The 23,824-nt window shown below is 31.1% G+C and overlaps 9 protein-coding genes and 1 long non-coding RNA gene across 12 annotated transcripts; 7 read left to right on the top strand and 3 right to left on the bottom strand.

Annotated features, from left to right (window-relative positions):
• Window positions 1–244: 244 nt before the first annotated feature.
• Window positions 245–5,955, bottom strand: LOC111415371 (hippocampus abundant transcript 1 protein). 2 transcript variants are annotated; one of them, XM_023047042.2, is made up of 5 exons: window positions 5,611–5,955; window positions 3,393–3,956; window positions 3,095–3,335; window positions 1,948–2,306; window positions 245–1,894 (listed from the first exon to the last, which is right to left on the bottom strand). In XM_023047042.2, exons 1-5 carry the CDS (start codon window positions 5,689–5,691, stop codon window positions 1,691–1,693), a joined length of 1,449 nt encoding a protein of 482 aa, XP_022902810.1. In that variant the 5' UTR covers window positions 5,692–5,955; the 3' UTR covers window positions 245–1,690. The 2 variants fall into 2 exon arrangements, with proteins under 2 accessions (XP_022902810.1, XP_071057140.1); XM_071201039.1 differs by lacking the exon at window positions 5,611–5,955 and adding an exon at window positions 5,254–5,598.
• Window positions 4,516–8,316, top strand: LOC111415372 (serine/threonine-protein kinase pelle-like). 2 transcript variants are annotated; one of them, XM_023047044.2, is made up of 4 exons: window positions 4,516–4,753; window positions 6,422–6,929; window positions 7,061–7,334; window positions 7,396–8,316. In XM_023047044.2, exons 2-4 carry the CDS (start codon window positions 6,518–6,520, stop codon window positions 7,883–7,885), a joined length of 1,176 nt encoding a protein of 391 aa, XP_022902812.1. In that variant the 5' UTR covers window positions 4,516–4,753; window positions 6,422–6,517; the 3' UTR covers window positions 7,886–8,316. The 2 variants fall into 2 exon arrangements, with proteins under 2 accessions (XP_022902812.1, XP_022902811.1); XM_023047043.2 differs by lacking the exon at window positions 4,516–4,753 and adding an exon at window positions 6,014–6,373.
• Window positions 8,317–9,132: 816 nt separating this feature from the next.
• LOC111415385 (presenilin enhancer) lies at window positions 9,133–11,620 on the top strand. The gene is made up of 4 exons (XM_023047063.2): window positions 9,133–9,235; window positions 11,087–11,221; window positions 11,276–11,380; window positions 11,435–11,620. Exons 2-4 carry the CDS (start codon window positions 11,161–11,163, stop codon window positions 11,572–11,574), a joined length of 306 nt encoding a protein of 101 aa, XP_022902831.1. The 5' UTR covers window positions 9,133–9,235; window positions 11,087–11,160; the 3' UTR covers window positions 11,575–11,620.
• Window positions 9,617–10,974, bottom strand: LOC111415381 (ribosomal protein L6). Its single transcript, XM_023047055.2, has 3 exons — window positions 10,868–10,974; window positions 10,262–10,521; window positions 9,617–10,204 (listed from the first exon to the last, which is right to left on the bottom strand). The coding sequence occupies exons 1-3, from the start codon at window positions 10,901–10,903 to the stop codon at window positions 9,694–9,696; spliced, it is 807 nt and encodes a 268-aa protein (XP_022902823.1). The 5' UTR covers window positions 10,904–10,974; the 3' UTR covers window positions 9,617–9,693.
• Window positions 11,621–12,075: 455 nt separating the features above from the next.
• Window positions 12,076–13,625, top strand: LOC111415383 (RAS oncogene family member Rab7). Its single transcript, XM_023047061.2, has 3 exons — window positions 12,076–12,277; window positions 12,458–12,724; window positions 12,778–13,625. The coding sequence occupies exons 2-3, from the start codon at window positions 12,466–12,468 to the stop codon at window positions 13,197–13,199; spliced, it is 681 nt and encodes a 226-aa protein (XP_022902829.1). The 5' UTR covers window positions 12,076–12,277; window positions 12,458–12,465; the 3' UTR covers window positions 13,200–13,625.
• Window positions 13,626–15,354: 1,729 nt separating this feature from the next.
• LOC111415379 (sn-1-specific diacylglycerol lipase ABHD11-like) lies at window positions 15,355–16,521 on the top strand. Its single transcript, XM_023047053.2, has 4 exons — window positions 15,355–15,815; window positions 15,867–16,093; window positions 16,142–16,270; window positions 16,323–16,521. The coding sequence occupies exons 1-4, from the start codon at window positions 15,459–15,461 to the stop codon at window positions 16,459–16,461; spliced, it is 852 nt and encodes a 283-aa protein (XP_022902821.2). The 5' UTR covers window positions 15,355–15,458; the 3' UTR covers window positions 16,462–16,521.
• A 337-nt stretch (window positions 16,522–16,858) lies between these two features.
• On the top strand, window positions 16,859–18,894 carry LOC111415373 (sodium channel protein Nach-like). Its single transcript, XM_023047045.2, has 9 exons — window positions 16,859–17,201; window positions 17,257–17,451; window positions 17,499–17,777; window positions 17,828–17,906; window positions 17,955–18,080; window positions 18,143–18,305; window positions 18,358–18,523; window positions 18,579–18,676; window positions 18,730–18,894. The coding sequence occupies exons 1-9, from the start codon at window positions 17,080–17,082 to the stop codon at window positions 18,840–18,842; spliced, it is 1,341 nt and encodes a 446-aa protein (XP_022902813.2). The 5' UTR covers window positions 16,859–17,079; the 3' UTR covers window positions 18,843–18,894.
• Window positions 18,895–18,973: 79 nt separating this feature from the next.
• On the top strand, window positions 18,974–20,537 carry LOC111415375 (protein HGH1 homolog). Its single transcript, XM_023047048.2, has 3 exons — window positions 18,974–19,251; window positions 19,304–20,051; window positions 20,117–20,537. Exons 1-3 carry the CDS (start codon window positions 19,167–19,169, stop codon window positions 20,361–20,363), a joined length of 1,080 nt encoding a protein of 359 aa, XP_022902816.2. The 5' UTR covers window positions 18,974–19,166; the 3' UTR covers window positions 20,364–20,537.
• A 459-nt stretch (window positions 20,538–20,996) lies between these two features.
• Window positions 20,997–22,325, top strand: LOC139432495 (uncharacterized). Its single transcript, XR_011642269.1, has 2 exons — window positions 20,997–21,440; window positions 21,502–22,325. It is a non-coding gene; the product is annotated as an uncharacterized lncRNA (long non-coding RNA).
• Window positions 21,902–23,603, bottom strand: LOC111415374 (uncharacterized). The gene is made up of 3 exons (XM_023047047.2): window positions 23,465–23,603; window positions 22,890–23,400; window positions 21,902–22,836 (listed from the first exon to the last, which is right to left on the bottom strand). The coding sequence occupies exons 2-3, from the start codon at window positions 23,352–23,354 to the stop codon at window positions 22,030–22,032; spliced, it is 1,272 nt and encodes a 423-aa protein (XP_022902815.1). The 5' UTR covers window positions 23,355–23,400; window positions 23,465–23,603; the 3' UTR covers window positions 21,902–22,029.
• Between the last annotated feature and the right edge of the window lie 221 nt (window positions 23,604–23,824).

The following is a 23,824-nucleotide window of genomic DNA, read 5'->3' as shown; positions in this document are numbered from 1 at the left end:
AACACACTGGATGATTTAAATAACATTTAAAGTACTTACTCTGTCTTAAAAATGAATCTTTTAGCTCCATTTAACAATTATTTAACAATAATGATAAAACTTTCTCTAAACACAACAATTTTTTAAAGATGTCGGTGCTTATTGATAAATCACCATGGTAACGGCAGGATTGGAAACTTCGAAAAAAAAAATTTTTTTAATAAAACGTCATTTAAAAAACTTAGGTTAGGTTGAGAAAAATCACTTTTAATTTAAATAAACATTTATGTTTCCTCTTAATATACATTATCTCATCTGCAACTTGTAACATTACATCGTCTACGCTTACAAACTAATTATGGGCGAAAAAAACAAGTGTTTTATCAATTAATTGGATTTGGGGACTTGGGAAATCGGAAATCCAAGGAGGAAAAAAAAACGATAGGGAACGATTGGAATTAGTGTAGCGATCCAAAAAGGATTTTAATAAAATAAATCGTTTAAAACCGGCTGACCCGTTTTCTCTTAACACTTTTAACGCGTACTTTGTACATTAATTATAATTAATAATTGATTATTATTTATCCCGAATAAATAACAAATAAAAACATTGTTTAGAGACCGGTTTAAAAAACGAAATATTTTTTTTATTTGTGCGGAGCCCCCCGGAAATGCATTCAAAAAAAAAAAAACACTCTATTTCAACAAGAATTAAAGGTAGAAAATAGAAAATACTTCTTTTTAAGGCCTACTTTGTATCCTTTTTTAGCTTTTTTGTTTCTAAAGCCCACCCTAATTGAGAACAACTCTACACACGCGTTTTTTTTTTATTTTTTAGGTTATAAAAACGTCTAAAAACGAAAAAAATCTCTTTTTAACGTGTGTGCAAAGAAATTTAGGGAGCAAAGCATTATTTTTTTGGTTTTAATTCTTGGTTTAATTTGATTTAGTGATTTTTTTCCTCGCAAATGTGCTTTGTGTAAAGTACTTAATTTGTTTATTAACGATTTTTTTTTATAGACGATTAATTTTAAACGTTATTTCATTAATTAATCGATTCTTTCTTTTTCATTAAACGTTTAGAGTCACGTCGTGATCGAATTATTGTAAATGTGACGTTTTAAAAAATGCTTAGTAATTTTTTTTGTTAAGTTGCCGACCCTTTATTTTTTTTTTAATTTTAAATACTTATTGTGTGCACTTAATTACGTTTATTTAGGCAGGAATAATCGCTTTGCGGAACATTTTTCTTCAAAAAAATTATTTAAAAAATAAAAAAATCATTTAAAATTGACATTTTCGTTTTATAATTCTTTTTAAGTACACTAAAACTTCTTTATTTTGAATCCTTTGTATCTTTAAAACGTAGGTGACCTTGAGTTTATCGTAAAAACCAAGCAATAAGACGAGTAAAAAGGAAAAAAATCAAAAAAAGAGGAATCACCGACGACGCCTTACCAACTATACAAAAATAAATACATCCTACGGAAATATTCTTTACACTTATCACAATAATACCGCGGAACAGAAAATAATAATAATAATTAATACGCACCTCTCTTTCAAATTCAAACTCGTTGATTACTTTTCCGTTTTTTTAAAAAAATTCAATTAAAAAAATGTCAACTGTCAAACGTCAACTGTCACATCATCTCATCATAATCCGTTCCCCAAAAATTACGACGATTATTATTATTAATTACTATTATTATTACAAAACGGCCGCATTCTCTAGCCGACTGTTCGGTATTAACGGACTTAAAGTTCCGGCCACTTTGTGCCCCTTTTCGATCTCGTACATAGTATCTAAAGGAATACCTGAATCAGGCGTGTGCTTCGTCGGTATAAACGACGCTACAAGCAACGCACAAATGACTAGGAACGCACCAAATACAAACGGCGGACCCGGAACCAACTAAAAAAAATTGTTTTTAAAATTATTATTACATCTAACTTTTTTGTTATTACCTGTGAATACGACTCAAATTTGATATCGGTCGGGCTGGTTGTTTTGACGTCGTTTTCTTCGTTGAGATCCACGTGGAAAATGTAAAAGATTAACCCGAACATTGCGGGTCCTAAGCCGTTACATAACCCTCGCATTCCCGTCACCATCCCCTGTACGACTCCTTGTCGGTCCGGGGTGCTGTGTATCGAGACGAACGCCGATATCGCCGGATACGTGATCGAACTCATCGAGGCTAAAACTCCCGCCGCCCACATCATCCACGTGGTCGTCCCAAAACCGTACCACAACAATTGCAACATTTCGAATAGTAAACCTAACATTATCGTGTGTTTACAACCGAGATTTTTCATAAGTATTCCTAAAAAAAACAATATTAGTTATAATTTAGTGTAAGAAACGTGAATAACTCATCGAATTATGTAATTTGACGTTTAAATAGTTTTTTTTAAAGATGTCGGCGTGTATTGACTAATCACCATGGTAACGGCAGGAAAAAAACTTTTAAACAAAAAATTATTTAAATCACAACATTTTCGTAGACTTTTCTGTCGATGTAATAAGAAATAAAACTAAAACTAGAAATTTTTGGGTTAATTAACCTCAAAATTTCTAGTTTTAGTTTTATTTCTAACGCAAAATGTCACATCAAAAAGACGCATAGGAAGTAGCGCCATCTAGTGAAATTTATAAACATTAATAAAATTTTTCTTTAATAACTTTTTATTGAATTTTTGTTATATTAACGTTTAATTAAATTGAAAATCATCGATTTTTTTTAATATAAAACTATTTTTTATTAAATTTTTATTTTTATTTAAATTTATTAATAAAATTTTTTTTATCACCCCCCATCTCGTGGTTATTCTCCGTATTAATCGTATTTTTGACATTTAGAAAAATTTCGTAACAAATTATTAATTTTTACAAAAGAAAGGTGCGATTCAACCAAAAGAAACATTTTCGAACATCCTAACTGTTTGCTTAAACCAATTTTAGACGCCACGAAACGATTTTTATCTCGGAATGAAGTTTCAGACATAACCTAACTTTTTTATGTCAATTTAAAAAAACGAGTACGATTTTAAGCAGTGAGTTATCTCGTTTCATTATATAAAATTGTAAAAAAATAGTGTAATTTTGATTTACCTAGGCAAACTTGTGTTAATACGGCAAGAAGTCCGACAAGACCCACAAAAACGGCAACGGTCGACGATCGCCAACCCATCACTAGTTTCAAATAGACGAATATGCAACTATATTGCCCCGCTTCCGGTAAATAGGAGAGAAAAACGGCGATACACAACAACAAAATCGTTGGGTCTTGGCCGACGTTTCTTAACGAAGCGAAAGGATCAGCTTGTTCCCAACTAATTGGAGAGACACGAACCTAAAACATTAAAAATTATAATTAAAATTATTATTAAATTAAAAATAAAGTATTTACCTTTTCGGGTAAACTTTCAGGTACAGCGACTAAAATAAAAAATACATCCAATATTGCAATAGCAGTAGCCAAAGCGACTACGACCGTCATCGACCACCGTTCCATTAAATAAGCCCCCAAAGCCGGCGAGATAACCATACTAGCCGCGAAAGTAGCACTAACCAAACCGTAAGCCAAGGAGCGTTCCTTTTCATCGGTGACATCGGCTACGTAGGCGAAAACTACGCTAAAAGTGACCGCAAACACTCCAGAAATACTAATCATGGCGAAGAACCAAAAACTGTTGATCGTCATTAGCGGAATTGGCAGGCACGTGAAGAATACGGTAATCAAAAGGAACAATTTGCGTCCGCAGACGTCCGAAAGGGCCCCCACTAACGGGGCGCTTAAAAACGATAGAATTCCTTTTATCCCCATCACCAAGCCGTTCATTAAAAACGTGTGATCAGGAAATGTTGTGTTTAGGACAGAAATAACCGGCATCGTTAGTAATCCCCATGCGAAAAATTCCAAGAATATTACTACAAGGGCGTGATATAAGCTGGGTAAACCAAAACCAGAGGTCTGAAAAAGAAATAAATAAATAAAAATAATTAAAAAAGTTATGTTATAATGTTATATTTGACATTTTGAAGTTATGTGTGTGTTTGGTTGCCTATTTGGTCAGGTTTTGGAGTTATTTTGAGGTTATAAATCAAATAATTTAGGGATTAAGTCGAATTAATTTAGTACTTGAAAACTTACTTAAACAATTAATTAATATTTGTAAAGGAATTTCGCTTTGAAAGATTTTTTATTTTGACATTTATGTGTCAAAGTTTGAGGTTATCTTTTTATTTTATAATATTAATTTTTTTATTCAAATAAAGTTATATTAAAATCTGTATTATAAACAATTGCTTATAAATTAGATTAAAATTTACAATTTAAGTTCAATAATTTTTTAATTCGCGTTTCTCGTGGTTTTAAATTAACAAACGTACATTTTTAGACTTTTCCGCAACAGATGGCGCTATCTCCTATTCGTTTTTAAAGTCCCTAGATCTAGGGAGTTTATTCGTCTTTGTCAAGTGTCATTTTTTGACGTTTCATTTAAAAAGATTTATTTAACTGAATTTGCGTTAGAAATAAAACTAAAACTAGAAATTTTGAGCCGTCTTCGACGCACGGCATAACCCTAAAATTTCTAGTTTTAGTTTTATTTCTTATTCCATCGGCAGTAACGGTTGTGAAAAATGTCACTTGAAAAAGTAAGGTTAGGTTAGGTTGAAAAACTACTTTTTTACAACAGATATAGGAGATAGCAAACATCGCTTCTTATGAATCGCCAATATGAAAGAAAATCTTCGACAACGCACTGAGTGAGTAAAATAATTTTAATTTTTGGTTGAAAAAGTGAGGTTAGGTTTGGTTGAAAAAGTAAGGTTACAACAGATATAAGAGATCGCTTCTTATGAATCGCTAATATGAAAGAAAATCTTCGAAAACGCACTGAGTAAAATAATTAAAAAATAAATAAATAAATTAAAAAGTTATGTCAAATTTTACATTTTGAGGTTATGTGTATGTGTGGTTGCCTATCTATTTTGAGGTTATAATTTAAATGTCAAATAAATTTTGAGGTTATAAATCAAATAATGTAATGATTAAGTCGAATTAATTTACTACTTCAAAACTAATTACTTAAACAATGAACAAATATTTGTAAAGTACTTGAAATATAATTCATAATGTAAGTATATCTATTTTTTTAATGCCTAGTCACGAAATGTTTCAAATGAAACAGATAAGAATTGCTCTATTTGTTCGCATATTATAAATAAATAATTAATCATCGTTTTTAAAAGAAAAATTGACTTACAAGAATACATTTTCTGTACATTCTCCGGTACCTAACTGGGTACCAAAAGTACTTTTTGCATACATAGTACGCAACAAACCAACACATAATATTCACGACGAGCCATTCACCATTGAATCGTCGCTATCAAATCTCATTTAATCTAGATAAAAGGTAAAGTTTCGTTTTTTTTGTTTCGAGATAAGCCCCTCGAATTGCCCTATTAACGCGTACCATGAAAATTTCGACTTTTTTATCTAACAAACCGTCAATCAAAAGCCGTAGATAGTAAAAATATATTGTAATTTCTAAAATGTAACGATGATTAAAAATTTCGTTGTAAAATAATCGAAAAATTGTTGAGCTGTCAAAACTTACAGTAACCACCGAGTCCTTGACGATAGATTTCCGGCCACGGATGATTATCCCGGCGACTCTTTTCGACGATTTCGTCTTCATCGTAACCGAACCACACCGATCACGCACTTTTAAACCGCATTAAAACCGTTCGTTTTCATTATTTTCGGGTCCGCAATTTGCCTACCATAACCTGAGCTGGTTGCTGTTATTGCCAGTTTTGCCAACTATCCTAAACGAAAAAGAAAAATCCCCGCCCGATGATCACCCAACATTCCACAGACACGTAATCCAGTTCGTACGATTTCCGCGTTATCGTTTCTAGATATCTCCAATAACGTGAATCACGATCAATACAAAATAAAAAATTATACGTAAATTTATCTTTTAAAATCACAAAACCATATTCGTCGAAATGACGTTTGGAGCACTAGTGTGAAATTAGTTGTTATTCTTTATTTGTTATTAAGAAAATAGTTCGTTTTTATTTATTAATTTGAGTCGTATTAATCTTTTTTAAAATAGAAACTACAACAAATTATATTTTTAATTTAATAAATTAAAAAGAAATATAAAACATAAAAAATTGACAATTAAAACGTCAAAAATCTAACCTAACTTAATAATACTTTTATTAATAATTAACTCATTAATAATGGAAGAATCGATTTATATCTATTTATTACCTTATAACGAACGAACCAAACTATGTATCTTATTAGATCAAAACGAAAAATGGGAATTATTAGCAAAATTGATGGGTTACGATGATTTTGTGATACAAGTAAATCTCCTTTAATCGCTTAATTAGTATTAAATAAATCATTTTTAGAGTACGAAGCGTGAAAAATCCCCTTCAGATCACTTATTGACTTTATGGGGGAAACAAAACCATAAAATAACCGAATTATTTGTTTTATTAAGCCGAATGCAATTTTTGGGAGCAATGGAAGTTTTGCAAAGTTACGTCCCGGATAAATTCCACCGTTTAATGCGGAAAAAAGATGTTAAACAAATTAACAAAGTGTCCGATTCAAAAATTGGAATTGATAACTTTAATAATATCGAGAATAAAACGGATAACGTTAAAAAAGTCGAAGAATTCTTAAAACCGATTAATATCGAAACGAGGGATGATAATTTTTCCGACCAAAAACCACCTCAACGATCCCCAATTCCGAAAAGACTCAATAATTCAGCATTTTCCGCAAAATCCGATATATCGTACATCGCCGATTCGGGAATTCCTCACATAACCTATGAAGAATTACAAAAATCCACTGATAATTGGAATCCGGGTCATATCTTAGGAAAAGGAGGGTTCGGAATCGTTTTTAAAGGCATTTAATTAAATAATTTTTAATAAAGTGAGGTTATAAATACATAACCTAAATGTCTTAAATGTCAAAATACATAACCTCACTTTTAATCTGTCATTTTTTATCTTAATTTAATTATTTATTGATTTTAGGCACTTGGAAATGTACTAAAGTTGCTATTAAACGCATTGAGGAGAAAGGATCTCAATCCCCAATGAATCCCGTTCGGCAAACAGTCACAGAATTAAATAGTTTAAATGCATATCGACACGATAACATTTTACCGCTTTACGGGTTCAGTTTTGATGGTCCCCACAACTGTTTAATCTATCAATACATGTCTGGGGGATCTTTAGAGCGTAGGATTCGAATTAATGATGCTTTAAATTGGGAATCTAGGTTAAAAATTGCGATTGGATCAGCTCGGTGATAATAAAAACATTAATTACGCAAATTTATATTTGTTGTTATGATTATTTTCTTTTAGAGGGATTCAATTTTTGCATACAACATCAAGAGAACCTTTGATTCACGGCGATATCAAACCGGCTAATATTTTATTAGATGAAAATGACACCCCCCGAATCGGTGATTTTGGGCTTGCAAGAAAAGGACCAAGTGTTGGTGATAAAACCCATTTAACCATTAGTCATTTACAAGGAACTAAGCCATATTTACCTGATGAGTATTTGCGTGGGGGGAAATTATCGACGAAAGTTGACACTTACAGTTTTGGGATTGTTCTGTTTGAATTGGCCACGGGGTTGAGTTCGTATTCGGAAAGGAGAAAAAATCGCTTCTTAAAAGATCATGTTGTACTCTATGATAAAGATATTGTGGAGCTACGAGATGCACGATTAGAAAATTGTGAGAAATATTTTTTGGGGTTAATTAATATTGGGAAAAGATGCACTGAGCAGTGTCCTAGGGAAAGACCCGAAATGGTCGAGGCGTTAATCGCTTTAGAAGAGATTTAATTAATTTTTTTATTTTGACATTTATGTGTCAAAGTTTGAGGTTATGTTTTTATTTTATGATATTAATTTTTGCACTCGAATAAAGTTATATTAAAATCTGTATTATAAAAAATTGCTTATAAATTAAATTAAAATTTACAATTTAAGTTCAATAATTTTTAAATTCGCGTTTCTCGTGGTTTTAAATTAACAAACGCACATTTTTAGACTTTTTCCAACAGATGGCGCTATCTCCTATGCGTTTTTATCAAGTGTCATTTTTGACGTTTCATTAAAAAAATTTATTTAACTTATTTTGCGTTTGAAATAAAACTAAAACTAGAAATTTTGAGGTTATGCCGTGCGTCAAAGACGCTAGATTTGGTTGAAAAAGTAAGGTTACAACAGATATAAGAGATACCTTTGCGAGATCGCTTCTTATGAATCGCTAATATGAAAAAAAATCTTTGAGGACGCACTAAGTGAGTACAATAAATTTTTTTTAAATGGAACGTCAAAAAATGTGAGGTTAGGTTTAATTGGAAAAGTGAGGTTGGGACGAACAAATAAATAAACAAAAATAACACATTTCCCAGCACAGTTTTAAACTAACACGGCCGTTTTCGAAGACATCGGCCGCCCCCGAGAGCACGAAATGTTCATTCTCACAAATGCGAGTAGAGATCCAACTCAAGGTTTTCAATATTTTAGCGCCCGCCATGGCCGGGGGCGGCCGATGTCTTCGAAAACGGCCGTGTTAGTTTAAACTTGTGCTAGAAAGTGATGTTGAGAATTCTTAATCACACTTTTCCAACACAATCTAACCTCACTTTTTCAAATGTCATTTTTTTGACTTTTTATTAAAAAATTTTATTTAACTCACCCAGTTTTAGAAATAAAACTAAAAAGAAGCTCGTTGTAGTCACTTGTACACGTTTTACGTTATAAAAAAAGTTAAATAGTAATTCGCTTTTTCGTGGTTTTAAATTACGTAAAAATATTTGACATGACGAGAAAGTACCTTTTGCCAATAGATGGCGCTTTTTTGACGTTTCATTAAAAAAATGTATTTAACTCATTTTGCGTTAGACGTGTTAGAAATAAAACTAAAACTAACGGCGTAACTCGAAAATTTCTAGTTCTAGAAATAAAACTTTCTTATTCCATCGGCAGAAAAATCTACGAAAATGTAGCAACTAAAATATTTTTTTGTTTGAAAGTTTTCAACCCTGCCGTTACCATGGTAATTTATCAATAAGCACCGACATGTTTAAAAAAAATCACTTGTTGCATCAAGAGAAAGTTTTATAACAATTATATTAAACAATTTTCGAATTAAATGAAGTTAAAATATCCCATTTTTAAAGCGGAGTAAGTACATTTAATTTTTGTAACGAATTAGTTGTTATTGGGCTGTAAAAAATATGCTGCGCATTTTTCTCAACCTAACCTAACTTTTTCAAGGACTGTTTAACTTGTCCAAAAACTAGAAATTTTTGGTTATACCGTGCGTCTTTGACGCGTGAATGATCTAAAATGATTCAAATAGTGATTAAATTAAATTTTATATAAAATAAATCAACTTACAAATATTTTTAAATCGACCTAAAAAAGCTAGGTTATGTCTGAAACTTCATTCCAAGATAAAAATCGTTTCGTGGCTTTATTTCAATTTTTTTAAATCATTGAAATGGATCAATTTGGAAAATAGGGATTAATCGAATTGATTCAATAAAAATTAATTAATAAAAATAAACTTAAACCATTTATTTCAAATTCAAAATCTTTAATTGAATTAAAAAATAAACAGAAATCGCTTAAAAATAACCCTAAAACTTCATCCTATGGGGATATTGGGAGGATCTCAACCCAAACATAGTAGCTAAATAAGCAAACAACAACTTCTTGTCTGCATTTTTCTTAATCGCATCAATAACTTGTTTATCAACAATCTTCTGATCGGATTTCCTTTGATCGGTTGGTTTATAACCAGCCTTTTTGGTAGCAAAAATGTCGCCTTCTTCCTTTTTCGGCCTACGCTTCCTTTCGCGCTTAAAATATTCATCATCAATGCTATCATTAAGTTTGAAAGAGCCCAAATCCACCCTCGTTTGTGTGGCAATCACGTAATTTGGGTGCATCCTCCTCATGGGACATCCATTTATTTTAAATGGACCAGTAACTAATAACATCCCAGAGAAGAGTTGTTTTAAAAGGACGACTCGTTTTCCTTTGTGGGGGCCGGCCAAAACTATTAAGATAGTTCCCGGTTGAAGAGATGAGCGCAAATTGCGTTTGTGTTGGGAGAAAGAACGTCCGCGGGAGTTTCTGGGTAAAATTCTAAAATTTTTAAGATTTTGGTTAGATTAGGATTTAAAAAAAATTTATTTTACTTACTTATCTTGTGTCGCGTAATATGCGCGTTTTCTCACGGTTCTAACAACGCGTTTTCCGCCATTTTTCTCGCCACCAATTGGTTTTTCAGCGAATTGTTGGGTTTTCGTTTTGGGTTTTTTCGGAGCGACTTTTTTCCCCAAAAATTTATAAATTGCTTTTTTATGGTACATACGAGTTCGGGAAAACCGATAAATTCCGTTTCCCAGGTCGTAATTGCGGGGTTTTCCCGGCTTTTTCACTTCTTTACTCTTCTCCGACATCTAAAAACACAATTATTAATTTGACACTTTTCTCACATAACCTCACTTTTTTTTTAAACGATTTTTTTCAATATCAGATTGATTTTATCAACACTTTATATTAATTCTGAAGTGTCCTAAGGCTTCAAATGAAGATCATCATTAAAAAATAACTTGGAAATTAATCGGGTCGAAAAGTTTTTGAGGTTAGGTTCACATCTTTGATGGTAAACACCAAATTTATGGGGAAAATCGAAAAAGATGGATTAAAAATAACAAAACGAATTATAAGGATTAAATTCTTGTCACGATTGGGTTTTATTTCTTTAGGATTATCGAGGAAAAACGAGATTTCTTTCGGACTTACCTTCTGCGTTTTTGCGTCAGCCATGTTGACTCGCATAAAAAGAGAGCGAACTTCACTGTTATGATTCGGCTACGCAAAATATCCCCAAATTTCATTACCAACCTAATTGAATTAAATCAATTACACAATTAAAGTTACTTTTAACTAGATTTTAAGTGTTTACAACATAAAGATTAGATTCTTAATAATCTTTTATTGCTTAACTTAATTATAAATAAGATTTTTAGAGAAAAGCAAATTTTTAATACCAACCTAAAAAGTGAAGTGTCAAAACAGGGCTGATTTCGTAGAAAATGGATTTATCCAAATATTCCAACGAAAAGAAACTTAATTTGTGTCGATATTACTTTAAAGGTAACAAAAATTATTAAATTCATTAAATTGTACTATTTAAGTCATTTCTTGTAGCTGGATTCGCTCTCTTACCCTTTGTTTGGGCTGTAAACGCGATTTGGTTCTTTAACGAAGCCTTTCGCAAAGATAAATACAATGAGCAGGCTCAAATTAAACGCTGTGAGTATACTCAATGTTCAGTGATGAACCAAATCAAAATTTATCGTTTTTTAGACGTGATTTATTCAGGAATCGGAGCTTTAACTTGGTTTATAATCATTACGACTTGGATTGTTATTTATCAGATGAATCGAGCGGATTGGGGCATTTGGGGCGATTACATCTCGTTTATTACACCTTTAGGAAGAGCTTAAAGTATTATGAAATGTACTATTATAAAATAAACTTTTTTTAATTAGATTATTAATTGTGAATACCTTTTCTTGATGTTAAGGTGTTGATATTAAAGTTAAATGTGCAATTAATCAAGAAGTGGGTTAATAACTAAGAAGGAAGATAAATTATAAATAAAAAATTAAATGTAACCTCAATGTTTAAGAGGCGCTCTCTATATATTGAGGTTAAATTATCTATTGATAGATGGCGCTTCAACTATTGTGTTGATATCAAAAATTTGTTGTAATATTAAATGTGTAATGAATCAAAATATGGGTTAATAATAAAAAAAATAATGCAAATAACCAAACAGAATGATAAATTAGAAAGAGATAAATACAAAATAAAATTAAAATTGACCCCAATGATTAGTATAAAGTTTTTTTGAGAGATGGCGTTTAAATCAAAATGTAAATATCAATATAATTCTTATCAAGAATTAGTCACTATATATATTAAGAACGTGATTAATACAATAATTATAACTACAACAACAATTCTAAGTTATTTTAATGTAAAACATCGTCGAATAGGTACGTTTTTTCGAACGTATCCGTATTTCGAGTACGTTCATAAAAATAGGGATCGGCCATTTTTAACAAGTCTTGTCATTGTAAGCTGTCAAGTAGTGTCAAAAAATTTTTGGGTGGTTTTTTCGTCTTTTGCTTCGAATAAAATCAGGTAAGAACGATTAAATCGCAAAAGAAGCGTTTAAAGCATCCAGATGAACACGTTAAATCGTCGATTGCCGAGGTAGACGTGAAAACAACGGGACAAACAAATCGTCTCTTTGTGTTGTGTTGATGAATCACCTCCTTTTATTAATTTTTCCTTTTAATTGTAAAAAAAATCCCTTTTTAGATCGAAACATGTCTACGCGCAAGAAAGTCTTGTTGAAAGTGATTATTTTGGGCGATTCGGGTGTCGGAAAAACGTCGTTGATGAATCAGTATGTGAACAAAAAGTTTTCGAACCAATACAAAGCGACGATTGGGGCCGATTTTTTAACGAAGGAGGTTCAAGTTGATGATCGAACGGTTACCATGCAGATTTGGGACACCGCCGGGCAAGAACGATTCCAATCTTTGGGGGTTGCTTTTTATCGAGGCGCGGATTGTTGCGTTTTAGGTAAAATCTAATCAAAAAAATAATTTATTAATTAAATTAATTTAAAATTTTAGTTTTTGATGTAACAGCTCCTAATACATTTAAATCTTTGGATAGTTGGAGAGATGAATTTTTAATACAAGCTTCTCCTAGGGAGCCAGAAAACTTTCCTTTTGTATTATTGGGGAATAAAGTTGATTTAGTTGAAGGGGATCGATCGAGAGCGATTTCATCGAAAAAAGCACAACAATGGTGTCAATCGAAGAATAATAATGGGGGAGTTGGAGGCGCTGGGGGCATCCCGTACTTTGAAACGAGCGCTAAAGAAGCTTTGAATGTTGAACAAGCTTTTAAAAGTATTGCTAGGAACGCGTTGAGCCAACAAAGTCAACAAACCGTTTGTGAAATGTACAACGACTTCCCTGATCAGATTAAATTAACCAGCGATAGAGGAGCGTCTCGAGGGAACGGGGGCGGAGATAATTGTGCATGTTAAGAAATGTTTTTCTTTTTTTGAGGTTAGGTTTTTTTGCGAAATTTGTTTTTTTGATGAAAAATTGGGGAGATTTTTTTTAAATCGTATACATATTTAGATATAATTAAATAACGATTAACAATAATTAAATAAATACAGCTATTTTTATTTTATTTTCTTTTTGTTTGTAAACTTTGTAGTAAAATTAATTGTAATTTTTTAAAATGTAAATGTGATAAGTTGTTTCTTTGATTTATTAATTATTAAGTTTAGAAATAAAGTGGGTTAAATTGAATAAAAATAAGGAATAAGAATCTTTGTAATTGTATAATAGCCTAAATTTAAAGAGAAAGCACGCGTCGTTGTATATTGTGAATTAGTATTAAGGAAAATGAAAAGAAAGTAATGATTATTATAATGGGAGTAAAATAAAGTTAAATGAAAGAAGTTTTCCCGTTTAATTTTAACTTATTTAAACATTTTATTTGTTATAAATAATTTAAAATTAACAATTTTTTTCTCGATAGATGGCGCTCTCACTAAACGTCAATATAATTCGTAATTTAAACACCCCAATTTTAATTTTACACGGTTTATTTAACTCGCATGTAAAAAATTAAGTACCAATTTTAAATTGAAAAGACCACATACCTTTAAATTGCATAAAAACGTTCATTTTCATTATTTTTGAGCCACAATTCACCCAACATAACCTGTGTTGTTACTGTCATTGCCAACTGTTGTGTCAAACTAACAAAAAATTAGAAACGTCATAAAAACCTAACTTAATAATATTTATTAAAAATGAAAGGATTTATTTATATTTACTTATTGTCTTACAATGAACGAACCAAGCTATGTATTTTATCGGATTAAAACGAAAAGTGGTTAATATCTATGGTCTAATATGATGATATTAGAAGTGTCATAAAAACCTAACCTCACTTAATAATATTTACGACTTTAGGTTACAAGTAAATATCCTTTAATTACTTTATATATCATATTAAATCAAATATTTTTAGCGTACCAAGCATGAAAAACAACAAAGTGGCCAAATCAAAAGTTGAAATGATAATTTTAGTAATGTCGAGAATAAAATGGACAACCTTAAGAAAGTTGAAGAATTTTTGGAACCAATTAAAACCAATACAAGGGATGATAACTTATTTGAGCACAAAGTACCTCAACGAAGTTAACGCGTTTAATATTACTCCAATCAGCTTACTTGGGGGAACTTCTCCGGAATACAGCAATGCTTTCAAATCTTTTGGATGTAAATCGCAACTGACTATTTAACAAGGTAAAGATTTACTTTATCTCGAGCCTAAATTAACTCATTTAAACATTTTATTTATCATAAATAATTAAAAACTAATAATTTTCTCTAATAATTTTTTTCTCGATAGATGGCGCTCTTACTAATTATGTCAAACATTCGTAATTTTAAACAACCCCAATTCTAATTTTACACGGTTTATTTAACTCATGTGCACAAAATTAACTACCAATTTAAAATTGAAAAGACCATATACCATTAAATTACATTAAAACGTTCGTTTTCATTATTTTGGGGTACCCAATTCGCTTAACATAACCTGTGTTATTACTGTCATTGCCAACTGTCGTGTCAAATTAACAAGAAATTAGAAACGTCATAAAAACCGAACCTAACTTAATAATATTTTTAACAATATTTGTTAATAATGAAAGAATCGATTTATATTTATTTATTGTCTTACAATGGACGAACCTAACTATGTATTTTATTAGATCAAAACGAAAAGTGGTGAGAATAATAAATTTTTGGATATATTTACGATTTTGGATTAAAAGTAAATATCCTTTAATTACTTTATATATACTAAATAAAACATTTTTAGAGTACAAAGCATGAAAACGATCTCCAATTATGCGTTAATTGCATTAAAATGGGTAAAAATTGCAAAAATGTGTAATTTTTCGCCGATAGATGGCGTTTTTGCTAATTAATTATTTCAATATTAAAGTTCGTAATTTTATAGGATTTTTGAAATAATCACTCAAAATGATTATTATTGCCGAATAAATAAAGAAAAAAACTAATCACTAAATAAATATTTTATTTATTATAAATAAAAATTAGTTATTTTCTCTAATAAATTTTTTTGCCACTAGATGGCGATTTTTTCTAAATATGTCAATGTCAAAGTTTATAATTTTATAGGATTTTTAAAATAAAACTCAAATTAATTATTATTAAAGAATAAATAAATAAAAAATAGTTTAATTAGACGAAGAATGGCCCAAAAAGTATTAATGCAAACCTCGCTCCGACTGTCATTCACAGTTTACAAACCGGAAGTGCCACCTTCACCGAAAACAACCCCAATTGTAGTTTTACACGGTTTATTTGGCTCCAAAACAAACTGGAACAGCACGTGCAAGAAATTATCGACCAATTTAAAGTTGAAAAGAGATATAATAGCGATTGATTTAAGAAATCACGGCGATAGCCCAAATTTGAATGACCACAACTACGATTTGATGACGGAAGATTTAAAAGGATTCATAGAAATCGAAAAATTTGGAGACAAAGTTAGTTTTTTAGGACACTCGATGGGTGGGAAAGTCGCGATGAGATACGCTTTACTTTTTGTGAGGAAAATATTCTTATTTAATTCGTTAAATTAAATAATTTCGTTTTAGCCGGAAAAGGTGCAGCATTTAATTGTGGTTGATATCGCCCCCGTTAAATACCAACGTGTGAAATGGGTCGAACACATTTTGACCACTCTAACAAAAATTAAGTTGCCACAAAACGTTGATCGAGCCACGGCTCGAAATATCGTTGAGAAACAACTCAAATCGAAAATAAAATCTAAAGAAACTCGAGAGTTTTTATTAATGAATTTGATTTCAGCTCCAAACGGAAGGTTAAAACTTAATTATGATTAAAACGCTTTTTTTAAATTGTGTTTTAGTTACAAGTGGAAATGTAATTATAAAGTGTTGCAACAAAACGTACATAAAGTTATTGATTTTCCCGAATTAAAAGGAAAATTCGAAAAGCCTGTTTTGTTTATTGCTGGAAGTGAATCGGATTATGTGACGTAATAAGTCGTTGGTGTTAAAAAAGCATTTGATTTAGCTCGATTTTTATAGTAAAGAGGAGGAACCGTCAATTAAAGCCCACTTCCCTAATTACAACTTGATTTATATCGAAGGAGCCGGACATAATGTGCATACGGAGAAGCCGAAGGAATTTATTGAGTTTTGCACCAAATATTTAGATGGAACTTGAATTTAAATTTTAATTTAATTCATGAGCAATTTTTTTTATAATATAGATTTTAATTAATTACTTTATTTGAGTAAAAAAATTATAAAATAAAAACATAACCTCAAACTTTGACACATAAATGTCAAAATGGAATAAATCACCATGGTAACGGCATGTCAAAAACTTTTAAACAAAAAATTCTATTTACAACATTTTCATAAACTTTTCTGTCGATCTAATAAGAAATAAAACTAAAACTAGAAATTTATAACCTCAAAATTTATAGTTTTAGTTTTATTTCTAATGCAAAATCAGTTAAATATTTTTTTTAATGAAACGTCAAAAAATGATACTAGATAAAAACGCATAGGTGAGAGCGCCATCTATCGCAAAAAATCTAAATATACACGTTTGTAACTATCTTCTCATCATGTCATCAATTAAATATTAATGAACTGTCAAAATTCTAACCTAATTTTTTTTTGTTGACATTTCATTACAAATCGATATTTAAACGATTACGCCCACGAAGCTTATTTAATATTCAACATAATGTAACAAAAGGGGTGTTTTATTTCACACGCTTTCAATAATAACGTTCGTTTCAAACAATAATCATCGTTTAAAGGTTTTAAAGTCATGTCATTACAACTGTCAAAGATACTTGGAAATTTTGGGGAGGTTTTAAAAGATTATTTATTAAATTCCTCGTTCCACGGATTAAAATTTTTAGCACAAACTCGATTGCATTGGTCCGAAAAGTATTTATAAAAAAATCTTAAACGAATTTGTATTTTATTTCATTTAATCTCCTAGGGTTTTTTGGTTTATTTGTTGCGTGCTCAGTTGGTACTCCTCGATCCTTTTAATCGAAGCGACTTTAGACGATTATCAACACAATTCGATCAGTTTTGGGGTTGAAACGAATTATTTAGACTGGAATACATCGTTCCCCGCAATCTTTATCTGCGAAAGCGATAATGCAAAGAAAATCTCATCATTTGCCGATAAGTTCGCGTCTTAATCTTAATTCGTAGTTAAAAATGTTTCATTTTTAGGACTTACGGTGACCCGAGGGATTATAATTTAGACGAAATCATCAAGGAAATCGTTTTTTATAAAGGCTTATCGTTCTATACACTACAAATTTGCGACAAATCCAACCCGGCGTGCTTAAAAAAGAATTTCGAAGAGATTAATCGATTGGTTCGAAGCAAATGCGAGGAAATCGTTAAAAATTGCGAATGGAATCGGAGAAAATTTAATTGTTGCGGGGATTTTGCGAAAGTTTCAACCGAATTTGGTGAATGTTTCGCCATAAATTCATTACAAACCGAGTAAATTCGCATTATTTATCTTTTTTTAAATAATTTATAATCAATTTAAGGAAAAATGATGTAAAAATGATTTCTAATCATAACCAAGGTCCCGGTGAATTCCGTTTTGAGATTCACGGTTACGCAAATGTAAAAAATACTTTAAAAAAACTTTTTTCATTGTTATTAACGTTTTAGTTATACATTTTGGGTAAAGAAGAAGTCCCCAGTTTGACCACTTCCCAAATGGAAACGATCCAAATAACCCCAAACGTAAAATACAAACGATTAATCGCTTTGAATGAAATCGAAAACGTCAAAGAGGTTAAAAAATAACCTCAAAAACGATTCTAACCTAAAAATAAAAAAAATAATTCGTTTTGTAGGTTAAAAACGTTGATGTATCTCAAAGAAACTGCAAATTCTTGGACGAAACGGACGAAATCGACGTTAATCTTCGTTATAGTTACAGCGTGTGCTGCGTGCAATGCCGAAAATCGGCTCAAATTAAAAAATGCGGTTGCGCTCACCACTTAGTACCAAACACGCGTATTTTTGAACGTTTTGTTTATATTTTTTGTGTTAATGTAGTGCGTTTTAGCCTTTGATTTAAGATGTACCCCCGCCCAGTTGAAATGTTTGAGCGATAATTACAACGAACTGTCGATTTTAAAATCGCCGTGGTCGAATAAGACCGGATTAATTTGCGATTGTTTGCCTAGTTGTACTGAATCCGATTTGAAAATTGTTCGAGATACCAAAAAGAAGTTAAACGATGTTTAAATAATTTTGATTTTGGTTGGTAATCGTGAAATTTTTTAGGATTGATAACGATTATGCGGTAGTCGAGGTGAGTTTGGATCGGTTGCCGAGCGAACGATACAAAAGGAACGTTTTAAAGGATAAATTGGGTTTAGTCGGTAAAAAATAAGATTTTTTTAAATTTTTTAAGGTTAGAAGTTTTCGATTTTAGTTTCTACGGGTGGCACCGCTGGATTATTTATCGGCGCTAGTTTATTGTGCCTTGTTGAATTAATTTATTATTTTCTCATAAAACCATTTAATAATTACATTAAAAATGTTTAAATCAAAAATTATTAATAATTAAATACAGGAGTAAAAATAAATTTATAACTAACTTCATGTTGTCATAACGTGGTAACGTCAACTTATTTATCGGCGCTAATTTATTGTGCGTTATTGAATTAATTTATTATTTTCTCATAAAACCCTTTAATAATTACTTATAATTACAAAAATTATTAATAATTACATAAATAAAGTAATAAAAATAAGTTAATAACTAACTTCATGATTGTCATAACGTGATAACGTCAACTGTCAAAATATCCATGCGGATTATTATTTGAAATCGTTTTAAATTAAAAACGTTTAATTTTAAGCTTAAAAATGAACGAAATCGATGAATTAGTGCGTTTTTTACAATTAGGAGCAAGAACCGATTTAAAACACTTAGCATCTCAACAAATATTGGGTATAACCCAAACATAACCTAAAAAAAATCTAATTTATACATTTTTTTTTAGGTTTAACTGCAACTAACGATGGTATTACAACACTAATTAAATCCGAAAAGGTTTTAGTGAGCCTCATAACACTTTTGCACGATAACACCGCAAAGATATCAAAAAATGCTGCACAAACATTAGTAAACATAACCTCAATGGAAACGTCAATTGAGATTTTATTGAATTTAGACTTACGAAACGACTCTATGCTATTAAAGTCACCAAAAAATATAGTCGAAACAACTCTGGGGTTTATTTCTGATGAAACTAGCGAAATTTCCGACGAAAATTGCATGATTTTGGCCAATTTGACTCGAGATGATACTCACATTGAAAAAGTGCTCGATTTAATGTTATCTTCACCATATTCGCTTGAAAAGCTGGTCAGGATTTTCTCAACGCCCGATTATAATCGAAAAGGTTCAAATTTGGATTATTTGGCATCGGTTTTTTTAAATTTATCCCAATCGAAACGATTTAGAGATATTTTATTCGAAAATTCGGATCTTTTAGAGGATTTAACGTCATTTTTGACGTTTAAAAAATCCGATGTGAGGCGACGCGGCGTTGCTGGAATCTTAAAAAATTGTTGTTTTGATGTTGAACGTCACAAATGGTTGTTGAGCGAAGAATTCGAAATTTTAACCAAACTTTTGTTGCCATTAATGGATGGGGCTGAATACGACGAGGAAGATAACGAAAAATTCCCGGTGGAATTGCAATTTTTGGATGAAGCGAAAGAACGAGATCAAGATGAGGAGGTTCGGTTAGTTTCGATTTTTTATTTATTAAATTAGTTAATGATTGTAATTATTTTAATTGGTGTTTTAGATGTGTTTTGTTGGAATCTTTGAATCAATTGTGCGCTTTAAAAGAAAATAGGAAATTTATTAGAGATAATAATGCTTATGTTGTATTAAGAGAGCTTCATAAGTGGGAGAAAAGTCCAAAAGTATTGTTGGCATGTGAAAATTGTGTGGATATTTTAATAAGGACGGAAGAGGAAATTAACGCGGATAATCTTAAAGATGTTAACATTCCAGAGGATCTTAAAATCAAATTGGACGAAATTAACTAGAATTTTTATACAATTGCTTTAAGTTAAAAACGAATTGTGAATATTAACAATATATTTATACTATTTATCCCTCAAATTTTGATGTAATGCGTTATAAATTTAATTCAGAATCTTTAAATGCTAAATTTTTCTTTTATAACTGATTTATTAGTAATTAAATTTTTTTTTGGTTGGTATTAAATTTTATTAAAACTCAAAATTGACAGCGTCACCAGGAAAAGGTGAGTTCGACTTTAAATTTTAAATTATTTTAATGAAATTTTAACTTATTTTTAATAAATTTAAAAGGAAATTTTTTTCCAACAATTTTAATTTAATTTTTTAGGGTTGGCAATAAAAGTTATTAAAAGTGACACAAAGTGACAGCGTCTTTTAAAAAAGGTGAGTTCTTTTTATTAATTGATTAAATTTAAAGATATTAATGCATTATAATCTTAATTAAAACCTTATTAAGTATTTGTTGTTACTTTAAAACAAATTTAGTGTTATTAAATCGCTCGCGTTGAAATAAATTAACCTCAAAATACTTCTGTCAAAAACGATTTTACCTAGAAAATGTCTAGTTTTATAGTTATTATTTATTAGATTATAGTTTTTATAGTTTTGCGTTATAAAAAAAGTAATTCGCGTTTCTCGTGGTTTTAAATTACGTTAAAATATTGATATGATAAGATAGTTACAAATGTGCGACAAATTCGCAACAGATGGCGCTATTTCCTATGCGTCTTTATCAAGTGTCATTTTTTGACGTTTCATTAAAAAAATTTTATTTAACTGATTTTGCGTTAGAAATAAAACTAAAACTAGAAATTTTCGGATTATGCCGTGCGTCTTATCTAGTTTTAGTTTTATTTCTTGTTACATCGGCAGAAAAATCTATGAAATTTTTTTTGATTAAAATAATTTCGCGTTTAAAAGTTTTCAACCCTGCCGTTACCATGGTGATTTATCAACAAGCGCCGACATCTTTGAATAAAAACCACTTGTTGCGTCAAGAGAAAGTTTTATCAAAATAATCACGATTATTTTAAACAATTTTCGCATTAATTGAAGCTGAATCACAATTTTTACGGCAGAGTAAGTACATTAAACTTTTTTAATGAATTTGTTGTTATTGTATATACTTTGTAACAAAAAGTGAACTCGGCCGACTTCGAAGACGTCGGCCGCCCCCAAGAACTGAAGTTTCTTAATGTTGTAGCGTCTGAAAACGGCCGTGTTGGTACTTGGAAGATTCGTAACCTCACTTTAATAACATAACCTAACCTCACTTTCAAATGACATGTATTTTGACGTTTTAATTAAAAAAAAAGTATTTAACTTAGTTTGTGTTAGAATTATAAAACTAAAATTAGAAATTTGATGTGTTAGAAAATGATATCGAGTTATGTTTAATTAATTTTGTTAAAATTTTAATGAAATCGATCATTTTTGAGGTTATTTTTTTTTTAGAATTTGACGTAAAGTTAGCTGCAGTTGGTAATACCAATAAAATCCCTAAAAATTTGACATTGACAGGTATAGAGAATTAAAACAACTTATCTCGTTTAAAAATAAACTTATATTTGATACTCACAACACCCTAAGTAATTCGTACTTTAATTCTATAAGTAATCTCACTTAAAAGTTAATCTTAAAATGAGTTTCTAAGACTCTAAAAAGTTTATTAAATCACTTGAGTGGCTTTTCCGTATCGAAAATAAACCCCCGCCCCACTCAAATTAATCGCCATCGCCAACAAAAACACGGGGGCCCACCTCATACCGTATCGAACAACCAAATGAGCCGTCACCGGACCGCACAAAACCCCCGGCACGGTTGCCAAAGTGTTTGAAATGGCAAAAGTCGTCCCTGAATGATTTGGGGCCACATCCACGTGATTACTCAAATGTCCCGCCGAATTCGCAGCACTCAAACCCATTGAAATGCTCACCAAAATAACCGCCAACAACAAATCGTCAACTAAACAAAAAATGGCCAAAAACAAGCCAGGCCCCACCAGCCCAATGCACGTCATTAATCTTCGTACGTTCAAAACGCTCCAATTTTTAGTTTGTAATAAATTATCAGCAAAATGGCCACTTGCTATGCTAAATAAGGAGTTGAAAATGTAAGGAATCGCCGTTAAACTTATACTGTGGCTGTTTGCGCCTAAATTTCGCGACAAATAAGTAGGCAACCATTGCATTATGATGTAAGTGCACCAATTCATCGAAAAATGCGCCACATAAATCGCCCATAACGGTTTTGAAAGTAAAAAGTGATGCCATTTGATGTCATTGGTCGATTTAAACGGCGATTTTGATGGGTTTAGGGGCGTTTTGTGTTGTTGAGGCGCGCTATGAAGCGGGAGAGTGTCATCGACGTTTCCTAAAGCTCGTTCGGGGTAAAATAAACCCCACAAAACGACCCATATAAATCCCAAAGATCCAAATAAATAAAACGAGGATTGCCACAAAAGATGGGGGCACATCTAAAATTAAAAATAAATTAATTTTTTAGGTTAAATTAAATTTTTAAACTTACCACAGAAGCGACGGTTTGTCCAACCGATCCGCAAGCGATTAAATACCCAAAAGCTCTTGATCTCTCCTCAACCGGAATCGTATGAGCGAATAAATGAAAAATTGTGGGCAATCCTAACCCTTCAGCAAATCCTAAAACGATCCTACAAATCACTAAACCCGCGAAACTATGCGCTAAAAGCGGCGTGATAAACGTTGCGATACTCCATAATAAAACGCTAAAAATTAACACGTTTTTTGCACCCAATTTCGACGCGGAACAACTCCCCAATAATTGTGAGGTGAAATAACCGAAAGCGAACGCGGATAATATCCAGCCTTGTTCGTGTAACGTCCAGTGAAATTCATCGGTCATTGGGATGATCGCTATGGGCATTATCACACGATCGGCGCTGTTTATGAAATTGGCGGCGGAACATAACGCGACGATCCGCGATGTACGCGAAAACCAATATAAACGAACCATCTTGTTTTAATCGCTTTTAATTGATTATAATCTGAGTGAACTTAACCTAAAAATTAAAAAAAAAGAATTAGACTTATTTTTGAGTTGAATTATCGTTTGAAACAACTTACTTGAAATGTAAAAAAGGGTTATATAATGGATTATACATTTTGTAATTAAATCTTTCTTCGAAATCGGTTAAAATTTGGTTAATTTTACTTTGACGTTTGACATCTGACAGGTTTGGTTTGTTGTGGTTCGCGTTGGCAATTCCAGGGGGGGAAATCTTAAAAAAATTAATTTCATTTAATGATTAATTAAAAGTTATACTTTATTTTTTAATTTGGGCGAGTAAAATAAAAAATCACGTTGTACTACTTACTTTGTCCCACGTAAAATGCAACATGTCGATATAATTTGATATTACACTAGAATCTCTAGTTTTAGTGGCAGTAGTAGGTAGCGCTAGTTAGCATAAAATATTACTATGT

This window comes from Onthophagus taurus, unplaced genomic scaffold (assembly GCF_036711975.1).
Source record: "Onthophagus taurus isolate NC unplaced genomic scaffold, IU_Otau_3.0 ScKx7SY_16, whole genome shotgun sequence".
Classification (NCBI taxonomy): Eukaryota; Metazoa; Arthropoda; class Insecta; order Coleoptera; family Scarabaeidae; genus Onthophagus; species Onthophagus taurus.
Note: the sequence above shows the minus strand (reverse complement) of the source record. Positions and strands in the feature narration are given on the sequence as shown.

Excerpts from the sequence above, each read along its gene's own strand:
- LOC111415371 (XM_071201039.1), bottom strand. The coding sequence starts at position 5,340 with ATGTGTTGGTTTGTTGCGTACTATGTATGCAAAAAGTACTTTTGGTAC. Across the intron at positions 3,336-3,392 it reads CTGAAAGTTTACCCGAAAAG|GTTCGTGTCTCTCCAATTAG; the intron begins GTAAATACTTTA and ends TTAATGTTTTAG. Across the intron at positions 2,307-3,094 it reads ATTAACACAAGTTTGCCTAG|GAATACTTATGAAAAATCTC; the intron begins GTAAATCAAAAT and ends TGTTTTTTTTAG.
- LOC111415372 (XM_023047043.2), top strand. The coding sequence starts at position 6,245 with ATGGAAGAATCGATTTATATCTATTTATTACCTTATAACGAACGAACC. Across the intron at positions 6,374-6,421 it reads ACGATGATTTTGTGATACAA|AGTACGAAGCGTGAAAAATC; the intron begins GTAAATCTCCTT and ends AATCATTTTTAG. Across the intron at positions 7,335-7,395 it reads ATTGCGATTGGATCAGCTCG|AGGGATTCAATTTTTGCATA; the intron begins GTGATAATAAAA and ends ATTTTCTTTTAG.
- LOC111415381 (XM_023047055.2), bottom strand. The coding sequence starts at position 10,903 with ATGCGAGTCAACATGGCTGACGCAAAAACGCAGAAG. Across the intron at positions 10,522-10,867 it reads CTGACGCAAAAACGCAGAAG|ATGTCGGAGAAGAGTAAAGA; the intron begins GTAAGTCCGAAA and ends TTGTGTTTTTAG. Across the intron at positions 10,205-10,261 it reads TATTACGCGACACAAGATAA|AATTTTACCCAGAAACTCCC; the intron begins GTAAGTAAAATA and ends TAAAAATTTTAG.
- LOC111415385 (XM_023047063.2), top strand. The coding sequence starts at position 11,161 with ATGGATTTATCCAAATATTCCAACGAAAAGAAACTTAATTTGTGTCGA. Across the intron at positions 11,222-11,275 it reads GTGTCGATATTACTTTAAAG|CTGGATTCGCTCTCTTACCC; the intron begins GTAACAAAAATT and ends CATTTCTTGTAG. Across the intron at positions 11,381-11,434 it reads GCAGGCTCAAATTAAACGCT|ACGTGATTTATTCAGGAATC; the intron begins GTGAGTATACTC and ends ATCGTTTTTTAG.
- LOC111415383 (XM_023047061.2), top strand. The coding sequence starts at position 12,466 with ATGTCTACGCGCAAGAAAGTCTTGTTGAAAGTGATTATTTTGGGCGAT. Across the intron at positions 12,725-12,777 it reads CGCGGATTGTTGCGTTTTAG|TTTTTGATGTAACAGCTCCT; the intron begins GTAAAATCTAAT and ends TTAAAATTTTAG.
- LOC111415379 (XM_023047053.2), top strand. The coding sequence starts at position 15,459 with ATGGCCCAAAAAGTATTAATGCAAACCTCGCTCCGACTGTCATTCACA. Across the intron at positions 15,816-15,866 it reads TGAGATACGCTTTACTTTTT|CCGGAAAAGGTGCAGCATTT; the intron begins GTGAGGAAAATA and ends ATTTCGTTTTAG. Across the intron at positions 16,094-16,141 it reads ATTTCAGCTCCAAACGGAAG|TTACAAGTGGAAATGTAATT; the intron begins GTTAAAACTTAA and ends ATTGTGTTTTAG.
- LOC111415373 (XM_023047045.2), top strand. The coding sequence starts at position 17,080 with ATGTCATTACAACTGTCAAAGATACTTGGAAATTTTGGGGAGGTTTTA. Across the intron at positions 17,907-17,954 it reads AGATTCACGGTTACGCAAAT|TTATACATTTTGGGTAAAGA; the intron begins GTAAAAAATACT and ends TTAACGTTTTAG. Across the intron at positions 18,081-18,142 it reads AAATCGAAAACGTCAAAGAG|GTTAAAAACGTTGATGTATC; the intron begins GTTAAAAAATAA and ends TTCGTTTTGTAG.
- LOC111415375 (XM_023047048.2), top strand. The coding sequence starts at position 19,167 with ATGAACGAAATCGATGAATTAGTGCGTTTTTTACAATTAGGAGCAAGA. Across the intron at positions 19,252-19,303 it reads AGCATCTCAACAAATATTGG|GTTTAACTGCAACTAACGAT; the intron begins GTATAACCCAAA and ends ATTTTTTTTTAG. Across the intron at positions 20,052-20,116 it reads GATCAAGATGAGGAGGTTCG|ATGTGTTTTGTTGGAATCTT; the intron begins GTTAGTTTCGAT and ends TTGGTGTTTTAG.
- LOC111415374 (XM_023047047.2), bottom strand. The coding sequence starts at position 23,354 with ATGGTTCGTTTATATTGGTTTTCGCGTACATCGCGGATCGTCGCGTTA. Across the intron at positions 22,837-22,889 it reads GACAAACCGTCGCTTCTGTG|ATGTGCCCCCATCTTTTGTG; the intron begins GTAAGTTTAAAA and ends TTTTAATTTTAG.